Source organism: Aspergillus novofumigatus (assembly GCF_002847465.1).
Source record: "Aspergillus novofumigatus IBT 16806 chromosome Unknown P174scaffold_10, whole genome shotgun sequence".
NCBI lineage: Eukaryota > Fungi > Ascomycota > Eurotiomycetes > Eurotiales > Aspergillaceae > Aspergillus > Aspergillus novofumigatus.
Genome location: NW_020194283.1, coordinates 316,978 through 327,774, shown reverse-complemented (window position 1 = coordinate 327,774; position 10,797 = coordinate 316,978). Strand labels below are relative to the sequence as shown.

The following is a 10,797-nucleotide window of genomic DNA, read 5'->3' as shown; positions in this document are numbered from 1 at the left end:
ACTGTACTCTGCGGTAAAATCTCAGCCTTTCTTAAATTAGGATGTAATGTACTCTACATAAGCTATATATAGAGTACTTAGGTGCCATAATAGAAGGCCAGAAGGTGTAGATAGATAATATAAGGCTCACTAATTATAAAAATAAATTATAGTAGAACTTACTACTGTGTAGCTGGCATAAGCATGGAACTATTAGTAGCTATAATATTAGGCTTAGCCCTTAGCCTCAGGGCTGGGCTTGCTTAATAATACTAAAGCTAGGATAGATATATTACTCACTCCATGCAGTCCTCTTGCCTCTCCTCTTCTCACTACTACTACACTCCCCTGCTCTAGAAAAATCCTTTCTAACAGCATTATAGAAAGATTATAAATATATTCCCCTTACACCTACTACAACCCAGCCCCCTCTTTCGCTGGTTAAGGCTGTTAGTTTTATTACTAGAACTATATGCACTGACTTAACCCTCACGCTGGTGGTATAGGAGGTCTAGTTAAAGTTACCCTTATTAGAACAGCTACTTACTTTGTCTGCAAAAAGATCTACCAGTGAGTCACTGTTTACTTTCCTCTGTGATGACTATTTGCTAAACCTGGCTCTGACTGCTGTTTGCTTTAAAATAGTGCCGGTGCCCAAAGCAATAATAATAGGCAGACTTCACAATAGCCACTAACCAATCTGATCTCCTGGCAGGAGGGTTGTGGTGATTCCCAAATAGTGTATTTGCAGAGATAAGGTGTCTGATGTTTGTGGGCTTTGTTTTCTTCAAGGGCGTTGCGTATGTTAATAATAGTCTCTTGCTATCATGTGGTTTGGATGAGATTCATTGCGAAGACTAAGAGAAAATTCCATTCTCACCTCTGAAAGTGCCTTAGGCTCGCAGTAGTAAGATCCCAATGGAAACAGACGGACTATTATTCTCAGACTAAGACCCTTACCGTCTATGAGTTAGGGTATATTTCATTCCTTCTGATTCATATATCTCAGTTCGATCTCTGGCCCACCCTGCCCCGAATGGAGACTGTACTGTTTAAGGACAGCCATTAAGGTCAACTTGAACAATGTATCTGCTAAATGCTTCCCAAGACATCGTCCACTCGCCACCCCAACACCAAATTGCATAAACCTGTATCGCAACTTTGAGGACAGAATATTCCAAAACCGTTCAGGGTGATATATATCGCTGTCTTTGCCCCACGTAGCTGGGTCCGCGTTCAGGCGTTTGGCGTCTATCACGACAGGGCATAAAGACAGACCAAAAGTGTATTTGTGACTCCTTTGCATGAGATAATCCCGCTGCTCGCTGTCCATCATCCGCGATGCTCCCCGGAAGTCAGGCGCAATCCTGCTCCGTGCGACGCACGGAATCAGTGACCCAACGGATTTCGGGATACGCGGGCCATCGAAATTGTTACGACGGAGGGCGAATACGAGGACCAGCACTGAGATATCAATGGACAAGAGGACGATGACGATGACCATTGACGGTGTTGAGGGCATCATGCCCCAGAGCTTCGTGATGATGGCTCCATCCACCGCGGGGGCTATCAGGGGACCGGTAACGGTCGAAGTATATATTTCTGGCGAGTGTAAGGTAGCTACTGAAGATTGCCCTGTAGGTGGACTGGGGCGGCACGGATGAGGAACTCCGGCTGGAAGGAGTCCAATGTTGGGTTCGATAGCTCGTATGCAAAGGCCGTCAGGTGCCCCGGCCAGTCATACTGGTAGAAGGACGAGTCGCGGTGTGCAGGGAACTTCTGTTCGATGCTGGCTAATGCCTTCGCCAATACTTGGACCGCAATCAGGGCCTCGTTGTCTCCAAAACGACTGCCGAACTGCCGAAGAGTGTCTCGGTGGCTTATATCTACATACCGACCCCACGGCTGTGGCAGTGCTGGCCGTGACGCTGTGGAACTTTAGCGCATCCGACGTTCTGAGACTAGAGCCATATTTCCAGTTAGCCAAACCTGAAGGCGTTGCTGCAACAGTGCTCTTCACCAGCTACAGTTTCTGCTACGGCCTCATGGCCCCCCTGGTGGCGGCTCGCAATCGTCATTGGCTTGTATTCTTCACCTCCTGTCTGTCGATCCTCTTGCGGATCTTCCTCGCCTCTCTTCTCTCCGGCCTGGTGGTTCTAACAAGTGACCACCACCGAGTCGAAATTGGTTTGGACCTGGCCAGATCTGCTTGACGTGGATACCCAGAAAGCCTGGTTATCCAGCGAGACCTTTCAGCCTCAAGCAAATGCCCCGGTGAAGGTCACTGTTGACGACGTTTTCCTACTGCGATCGTCTGACTATGCCACGGCCGCTGTGTCAATGCCCTCGACGAGAACGACACGTCATTGCTGTCGCTCAATCAGACCGTGTATCGGGCCGAGCTCGCCTGCCAGTAGGTGGCCCTAGCGGACCTTGAACCCCCAGATCGTGGCGTCTTCTGGAACATAAGCGGGATGGAGTTCCCGTCACTGGGCGACGGCAATGCAGCATCCACATGCTACGTTGACGTTTCCCTCGGCAACATCACCGCAAACCGGGGCGCTTCTTCTCAGGTGCGGTACTGGGAACCTGTCCATTTCCGAGACTCGATTCCCCGTCCCGTTCGCTTTTCGTACCCGCGGTTGCCAATCGGCCGCCCTGTTTGGGATCCTCCTTGACCTAGATATGGATGTGCACGGCACGTCTGACCCTGGGACCTCCAATGCCACTGCATTTGCATGCACCGCTACTTACACGTCTGCTGAGGCCGAGCTCTTCATCAGCGTCAACGGCTCTATAGCTGAAGTCAAGGTCCACCCTTCCACTGAGCGCAGTCTGACAAGCACGGACTTTGCCCATGAAGAGTTTCAGCACCTTCTCTTTTCGGAATTTCACTCGAAACCCCTTGCAAAGCTTGGGACCCGAATGCCATAGCGGCGGATGGTATAGACCCGCCAACAGCGTCAAATTCTACAGCTGGGAACGACGTCGCCCAATACCAGGATGCAATCACCCGCTTTGGAAACAAAACTTCATTATCACAATGAGCAGACTTTTCAACCTAACTGCAACCCCGACGAAGGTAGATGCACGGAAGGCTACACGCGTTGCGGCTCTAGCGGCCATCTCCAGAACAACTCTGATGGTGGAGACTATCCTCCTTGCGGCAGTTGTGCTGCTCTTGGTATTGGCAGTTCTCTATCCAAGGCGTCTGAACTTCCTTCGAAGCGATCCAGGGTCGATAGCCGCAGAGTGCCGGATTATTGCTGACCTCTTCCTGTCTGATACGGTTCTTGCTCGGTCTGATGCGCAGTTCCATAGCGTCACGACAAGACAGCTCCGCCTGTGGTCCAAGAATTTCCGGTGCGAGTGGACGGGCAGGCCGTCCGAGAGAAAGATCAATATCGTTCCCTTGGGTCGACCTCTTTATTCACAAGTTTTGGCCCTCCCAACAACCCGAGGAGGACAAGACCCCGGGCCGCATTTCTTGGTCCCGCACTGGTTCCTGGTTGAGTGCGCGTTGCTGATTGGGATCTTGGTTACCTTTGGCCTCGCGCTCAGCTCGCTTCGAGTGAATGATATTAACGACGTCACGCCACGGGAGCTGACGCTCACGATCTTTTTGATCTATGGTCCAACAGTCGTGTCCTCTGTGATCAGCTCGCTGCTCGCATCCATCCTCCGCCACCTCAGCGTATTGGAACCATGGGTGCGCCTGTAGAGGGGCATGGCCTCTGCGACGGACTCACTAGCACTGAACTATGGCTCGCAGTTTCCAGTCCGCAAAAGTGGCACCGATGGTGGTCTGATCCGGAGATCCATTGCATATCTTCTACCCACTGCGGACTCTCCGGCCTCTCCCTGCCAGACGTCAATCTTCATCCTGGCCCGGTGGGCAACAAGGAATCCCGCCCCAATGACCAGCAAGAACTCGCTGGCGCTGTACTGTACGCCGTCCATCCAGATCAATGAATTTGAAGTCCTCTTTGATGACCAGGGAACAATCGCTTCCTACAAGCACGCAGCTGCTACGACTGACCCACGCGGGCAAATGTTGCGCAACGCGTCTGAGAGCCTGGGACATTTCAACCGGGCACTCAAGGGCAATAGAGAGGAGGAAGAAAAGCGCAGCCTGCGAGCAGAGGAAGGGAGCCTGCAACGGTGAGGGTATCCAGCCTCGGTCTTGAGCTGCGGTGCAGTCATTTTGGTCCTGTTTCTGGCCCTCTGCAGACCGATGGTTGCTGTCTTTTGCGACCATACTTTCTCACCGAGAAATGGGTTTCTCAATCGACCTGGTGAGTAATAGCCTGCCTTGTTTCCCTTGACATCTCTTCCCTGACTCCTGCCGCATCGCTATCATCAAGAAAAGGTCTAGCATAAGTAAAGATCATAAGTCCGGATTCATTACTAGGCTATACGAAAGACCCTCCGAATTCATTGAAATTTGCTGTGATCAAAGATTACTTTTCTATATCAGCAAAACCCCGGCCCGTTAGGACAGAGTAGAAGAAACTGGGAGATATGCGGTGGCTTGGAAGTACTAAGCTGAAGGAAGGTCCGCCTAGCATGATTTACTCGAACTTTTAAGGAAAGATAAATTTTCAGGGGTCTGAAGGTTCCAGCAATGCAGTGGAACATGGCCATAGGCAGCATGATAACGTGGATAGAAGCAAGCGCTAAGTAGGCCTGTTTCAGCCAGCTGAAAGACCTATTTTAGGGGTTATCAGCCATTTTCGGCCTGATTTCTTTCTTTCTCACAAGTCTTGAATCATGACAGTAAGCTTATAAGCTTATAGCAGGTTATCCACCAAGTGCACAGTCACTTAATGAAGCCTCTAATCTGATTTATTTAACTAGTTATAAACTCTTGGTACCCTGATCAATCCCCCTGAAACCTTCGTCCCTGAATACAGTGCGTTAGCTAAAGAGTGCTAGCTGAATTAGCAGGTCTAAGCAGAGTTCTCGACTCCACATAAAGCTCCATTTATCTACGCAGTCTTTGCAGTCTAGCCTCAACAAACAGCCTAGAATTTAATCTCTTCAGATTCTCATCAATCTTATCTAGCTTAGCTTAAGGTTCAGGCGAGAATTACGCAGAAAGTTACTATTAGCCTCTAAATTTATTGGAGAGCGCATTGATAGAGCTCGTCTCAGCACCCATCAATAGGCATGCCACGACACCTATGCCAGAGCCAATAGGGCCCACTATTAGATGGCTGTTGCCTAGAACACCGGAATATATTATATTAGGTAGGCCTAGGCCTTCCCCACCGCTAAATCCCGTTAAGCTTAACTGCAATGGCCACGTACAATACTAAGGGGGTCTAGGTCCACGTACCAGCTCCTACAATCGATCATAGATATAGATAGTTCAGGGCAACGACAAAGCAAGCAAGTGGAAATTTTTTTGGCCTCTTTTCTGACTACTAGCCTATTGCTCTGTTGGTGCTGCCAATTCAGGTACCTTAGGTATGGGTAATGGAAATGTGCTTCGGCTGAACGAGAGCTTGAATCAACTTGAAATAGATACTCTGATACTGACATACATGGATGCATGATATTTCTTGAGGAATATCATAGCTGCAAAGACTGTAATGCATTTCAAAGCAAAATGAAGACCCCTTCACAGGTCGCAGTAGACCTGAGCCAATGCCAGACGATGAGACGACGCATCATTCGTCTGTTGGTGGCCAACTAAGTCTCCCTCGCAATCCTGTTGTCGCAGTTAAGAAGCCCAACTATTGTTAACATCGACGGCCTAGTGAGAAACGCGAATTGCAAAGAAGTGAACCTCCGTGGGACCATTGCCCTGGTTATAGTTGCCGGCCTTGAAGTAGCTATCCGGGTTATCAAGGTCAAAGGTGTCGAGTTTCTGGAATGCCTGGCCATTGAGGCTAACGGATAGAATACCCTTCTCGTACCGGATTTCGTAGGTGAATCTCTGGCCTACAGGGACGTGGCCGACAGTGAATGTATCCTGTCCGCAAGTGCGGCATCGGTTGACGCCCATCGTCAAATCACCTTTGGAACTATAGTAAAGCTCGCAAACGGGCTTCGTGGAGATGGAGCCATCGATGTGGATCTGGCCAACCACAACTCGGTCGTCCTTGATTTGTTTTACGATCAAGTCGCCAAACAGCCGATTCTTAGAAGCAGAAGGACTCCACTTGGAAGGACTATTCTCACGCAGCTCTGTGCGGCAGTGTTTGCTGTTGGGGGTCGTAACACAATCGGTGGTTGACGTAGAGCCGGGGACCTTCATGACGAGGGAGCCATCGTCGGGGCTGGTAAAGAAGTATTCGGACTTGTAACCATTGCAGCCCTTGAGCTCGGAAGCAGAGACCTCGTCTGGTGACCCGGCCTTGCCAGTTGGGAGCTGTAGTTTCCACTTGGATAGATCAAAAGTACCACCAGGAGCGCAGGCTGAGCCTTGTGCCATGGTCATAGGTGAGAAGTGGACAAGCACGAAGAGAGCGATAGGTATGAGGTTCTTAATCGCCATGGTGTTTATTTCAAGAAGACAAGCTGCGAGGATGAATCTCAGAGAATTGTTGAAAGAAGACGATTGATGAGTGTGGTTCTGCATATGTTCGTTCTCAAGAAGTCGCGTTATATGGAGGCATTAAATATCAATGCATAGGCCAGTATATCTCTATCCTCGAGGCTCGCCCCAGCAGTTTCAGGGCCCTAATGTCGACATCATGCGATACTACTTTAATTAAAGGAGCTTTCCTGGCGCAGCACCATTCTGGAGAGGGATCATCGTCCCTCAGCGGCTCTGAAACCCGCCACGGGAGACATATGCCAGGTGGGACAATACCTGACGGATTATCTCATTTACGTCAATAAGAAAGAGCGTACGGATCTGATTACTCTATGACACCCTTCATAACATAAATGATCTGCAATGTTCTTGCCCGCAAGATATATTTTCCACCAACTGAGACAATCTGAATCAACGAAGCTTCTGTTAGCCGCGGATAAGAATAATATTGGCTCGGGGGTGCCGACGCTCTTTGGACTAGCGGCAATTGAGTCACTTAGCTAAGTCTAACGTTACATTTGGGTCGATTGGTCGTATAAGTAGGTATGATAGCTCCTGCGCCATGTCTGGGCATCAACCCGTGCGAAAGGGTCATGGCTCTCTGTCCACCAAGTTTGCGGCAGAGGACTTGCCCTTTCGGGTTCACACTTCTTCCCCGCTTCTCCACAGTCCAGAACAGAACCCCGGTTTCTCCGCACATGCCGGCAGCTACAGTAGCCTCTAATAATAGCCCTAAGTGCCGATGCAGATCTCGCAGCTCAATTGCCGATTTCCCTGTCCTCCTCTTCCCTGATCGAGGATGAGCGCAACAGCCTTTGAGTTCCCTACCCCACGCTTATGTCTAGTTGTAGTTTCTCTGCCGTAATTCAAGTAGTGGAAAAATCTATCATTTGCATCGTCAGTCAGTCTATCCGCTTCCACCAACCATAAGCATGTACAGTACGAGCTGGAAAAGGATATACAGCTATATTTATAGAGCTAGAAGCAAGATTGACTCGAATGGAAACCAACTCATCGATTCTTCAGATACACCTGTTGACTCGTCTACTCTTTCCCATGGTTTAAGATGAAGCTCCTTTTGATCTCCTGTCTCAACCTCTTCGTATCACTCTCTAGCTCCCTCAGTCTTCCCAATGGCCACGGTCGTCACGGCCCCATCCCAAAGACTGTTGTGATTGACGGCGCCCGTCTCGTTGAGAATAAACTGCGCCTCCGAGCTGGCGACGCGTCATTCACAGTCGCTCTTGATCATCTCACCGCCGAAGCTGATAGCTGGCTAAGCCAGGGCCCGTGGACTGTGACCTCCAAAACGCAAGCACCTCCTAACGGAACAATCCACGACTATGCATCCCAAGCACCGTACTGGTGGCCCAGCAATACCACTGATGGCTGTCCCTACGTAGACCGGGATGGCGAGCGCAACCCCGAAGTTGAAAAATACCCCGACCACAGTGGACGTGATTCGATGTTTAGATCCAGCTACATACTGTCCCTCGCATGGTACTACACAGGGCAGACCAAATATGCCAAGCATGCCTCGCTTATCCTGGAGACCTGGTTCATCGACCCCGCCACGGCTATGACGCCTAACCTGCGCCACGCGCAGATCATCCCTTGCCGCAATGATGGCCGTTCAATCGGCATCATCGACTTCAGCATGGAGTACACCAACGTCCTGGACGCAGCTGCCATCCTTGCCTCGACCAATGCTCCAGGCTGGACAAGAGCGAACCAGCGAGCGTTCATGAACTGGAACCGTCAGTTTCTCGACTGGCTAGTCGACTCGCCTTTTGGCAAGGAAGAGGCAGGGCAAGAGAATAACCACGGCACTTTCGCCAACATGCAGATTGCGGCGCTTGCTCTCTTCACCGGGAACACGTCACTCTCGAAAAAGACATCCCAAGGAGCAAAGTCTCTTATCGACATCCAGATCCGGCCTAATGGCTCCCAGCCGATGGAACTCGCGAGGACGCGCAGCTGGCACTACTCCAATTTCAACCTTGGAGCACACCTGCGCTTTGCGCTTGTCGCCAAGAAGGTCGGCGTAGACCTGTTCGGTTATAGGGGGCCGGGGGACAGAGTCTGTTTGGAGCGACGAATTTCCTGTTGAAGGCGGCTGCGGAAGGGAAGAGCGCATGGGGATTCGAGGAATTGGAGTTTAAGCCGTACGCAGCAACTGATAATGTACACGCAGCAGCTGATGCAGGAGACAGTAAAGCCCAGGCGGTTGTGCCTCAGCTCCCACCGCCGCCAACTGGGGATATTTACGTGCTCAGACCGGCTGCCGAACAGTTGGATAATATTGCTGGCTAGATCATCCTGAGAATTGGAACAGGCATCTAGTTATTTTGGTTAGACTCGAGAAGCACCTTGGAAAGATAGGTTTGTGGGACCTTCATGTTGCTTGAGAGATGTTCGCTAGCGAGCTCGTAGCTGCCGGGTCTATAATATAACCGTGTTAGTAGTTTGTAACCATCCAGAGGCACTCCCCGCAAAATCCGTCATTTTAAGCATTAGTGGTACAAGGGGCACACTATTATTAGCCAGATAAACCATCTCCCTTCCGGGCCAAGCTTTTTCTTGCCCCTGCTTCAGTGGTCTGATCTGGCAAGTTCGGCATCCGAGCCGAAGACTCGGGCTCCGCGGACTGCGAGAGAAGATGAGGTCCAAGTTCGATAAACCAATTTAGTTATTTAAACAACCCACAGATATTGTTTTGACAGAAGTCGTACGATCAATTGGAGTACTTGCAATAGGCCCCAGTCTTTTTCTAAGGTTGCAGTAGATTGAGATGCTGCATAATCGGTTGAATATGACAAACATGATTCCCCATAATTATTACCCGCCAACTCTTCTTCTGCCGCATTATGCAGCCAACAAGACTTCGGTCTTGTCATTGATTGCTCAATTTGGCTTCCTCTGGGCCGCTGTACTGGGGATAGCCTTTATTGTCATTAAGCGACTGCGCCCTGCTGTCAGTCGGTCAGATCAATTGTCTTTTATATGGATGTGCTTAAGTATGTTACCCTGTTTGAACACAAATGGAAGCGGTGCTGACGAATATGGAAATAAATAGCGGGATTCATCCACCTGTTCTTTGAAGCACACTTTGTGGTTTATCATGAATCCCTCGCCGGCTCCCAGGACTTATTCGGCCAGCTATGGAAGGAATACTCCCTCTCTGACTCGCGTTACTTGACCTCAGACGCATTCCTCGTCTCGATGGAGGCAGTCACGGCGGTACGTTCTGAGATTAAATGTCAGCTAACTTGAGCTAAATTGCCCATAGTTCTGCTGGGGACCCCTCGCATTTTTCATCGCATATTGCATCGCAGTCCATCATCCCCTCCGTCATGCTCTCCAGCTCATTATGTCAACGGGACAGGTCTACGGGGATGTTCTTTACTACGCCACGAGCTTGTTCGACCTCTATTTCCATGGAGTGACGTTCTGTCGGCCGGAGGGCTACTACTTTTGGTTCTACTACTTTTTCATGAACTTTATTTGGTTTGCGATTGGCTCCTGTTCGTCAACCCCCGGACTGTGTCCCTGCAGTATCTTGTCGGTTACTGATGTTTCACAGACCATGTGTACCAAAGTGTTGTGGAGATCACTCGTGCTTTTCGAAGGCTTGGGGAACGTGATCAGAGACAGAAAGGGAAATAATGCATCCACATGAGCAGCAACTTTCGCCTGTTAGTCAGCCATCGATATCCGTTTGAATGACTATATAAAGAAACAAAAGCTACACAATATTCCACTGACCTGGTATAAGTTTGACGCTCTCGGAGGCACAAAAATTGTGATAGGTAACGGGAGGCCATTACTAGATAGCCTACTGTATATATTTAGAGATAACCCAATTAATGTCTAGTTTTTGTGTTATATCTTGGACTAATTAGATCTGTCATAGGTTAGTATAAAATAGCTAGTCTGCACGGCACTGATAAATATGTACACACATGCATGATGCAATCATCATTTTGAGTCTAAGGACTGACTGCAACCTAGATCTAAGCACTCTGGGTTATTCTAACAAAAATCGTCCTCGTGGACGAATTTATTTGCGCAAAATCTGCTAACTATATCTAAGGCCGCTCCCACATCCCTGGTTCTATTGTATTACCTCATTCTGTCCAGCCATGGCATCGTAAATAGAGCTGTTATATGTTTACGACCGATGATATTTGCCCTTTACCTTACACAGTTCCGTTTGGGACCAAAATGAGTTGACAACGTTCTGGACGAAATCCAAATTAATACCTGCGATAGAA

The 10,797-nt window shown here is 49.3% G+C and overlaps 6 protein-coding genes across 6 annotated transcripts; 4 read left to right on the top strand and 2 right to left on the bottom strand.

Annotated features, from left to right (window-relative positions):
• Positions 1-961: 961 nt before the first annotated feature.
• On the bottom strand, positions 962-2,057 carry P174DRAFT_425184 (uncharacterized protein; the record flags this gene model as incomplete). Its single annotated transcript, XM_024825268.1, has 4 exons — positions 962-1,581; positions 1,638-1,836; positions 1,874-1,907; positions 1,969-2,057. 4 exons carry the CDS (start codon positions 2,055-2,057, stop codon positions 962-964), a joined length of 942 nt encoding a protein of 313 aa, XP_024677848.1.
• Positions 2,058-2,481: 424 nt separating this feature from the next.
• On the top strand, positions 2,482-2,913 carry P174DRAFT_425183 (uncharacterized protein; the record flags this gene model as incomplete). The annotated part of the gene is made up of 1 exon (XM_024825267.1): positions 2,482-2,913. One exon carries the CDS (start codon positions 2,482-2,484, stop codon positions 2,911-2,913), a length of 432 nt encoding a protein of 143 aa, XP_024677847.1.
• Positions 2,914-3,022: 109 nt separating this feature from the next.
• Positions 3,023-4,144, top strand: P174DRAFT_425182 (uncharacterized protein; the record flags this gene model as incomplete). Its single annotated transcript, XM_024825266.1, has 2 exons — positions 3,023-3,688; positions 3,752-4,144. 2 exons carry the CDS (start codon positions 3,023-3,025, stop codon positions 4,142-4,144), a joined length of 1,059 nt encoding a protein of 352 aa, XP_024677846.1.
• Positions 4,145-5,737: 1,593 nt separating this feature from the next.
• Positions 5,738-6,481, bottom strand: P174DRAFT_425181 (polysaccharide lyase family 7 protein; the record flags this gene model as incomplete). The annotated part of the gene is made up of 1 exon (XM_024825265.1): positions 5,738-6,481. The coding sequence occupies one exon, from the start codon at positions 6,479-6,481 to the stop codon at positions 5,738-5,740; it is 744 nt and encodes a 247-aa protein (XP_024677845.1).
• Positions 6,482-7,525: 1,044 nt separating this feature from the next.
• P174DRAFT_445838 (alginate lyase family protein) lies at positions 7,526-9,025 on the top strand. Its single transcript, XM_024828431.1, has 3 exons — positions 7,526-8,567; positions 8,588-8,862; positions 8,917-9,025. Exons 1-2 carry the CDS (start codon positions 7,590-7,592, stop codon positions 8,834-8,836), a joined length of 1,227 nt encoding a protein of 408 aa, XP_024677844.1. The 5' UTR covers positions 7,526-7,589; the 3' UTR covers positions 8,837-8,862; positions 8,917-9,025.
• Positions 9,026-9,335: 310 nt separating this feature from the next.
• On the top strand, positions 9,336-10,189 carry P174DRAFT_464394 (EXPERA domain-containing protein; the record flags this gene model as incomplete). Its single annotated transcript, XM_024830384.1, has 4 exons — positions 9,336-9,540; positions 9,600-9,763; positions 9,813-10,047; positions 10,107-10,189. 4 exons carry the CDS (start codon positions 9,336-9,338, stop codon positions 10,187-10,189), a joined length of 687 nt encoding a protein of 228 aa, XP_024677843.1.
• Positions 10,190-10,797: the final 608 nt, after the last annotated feature.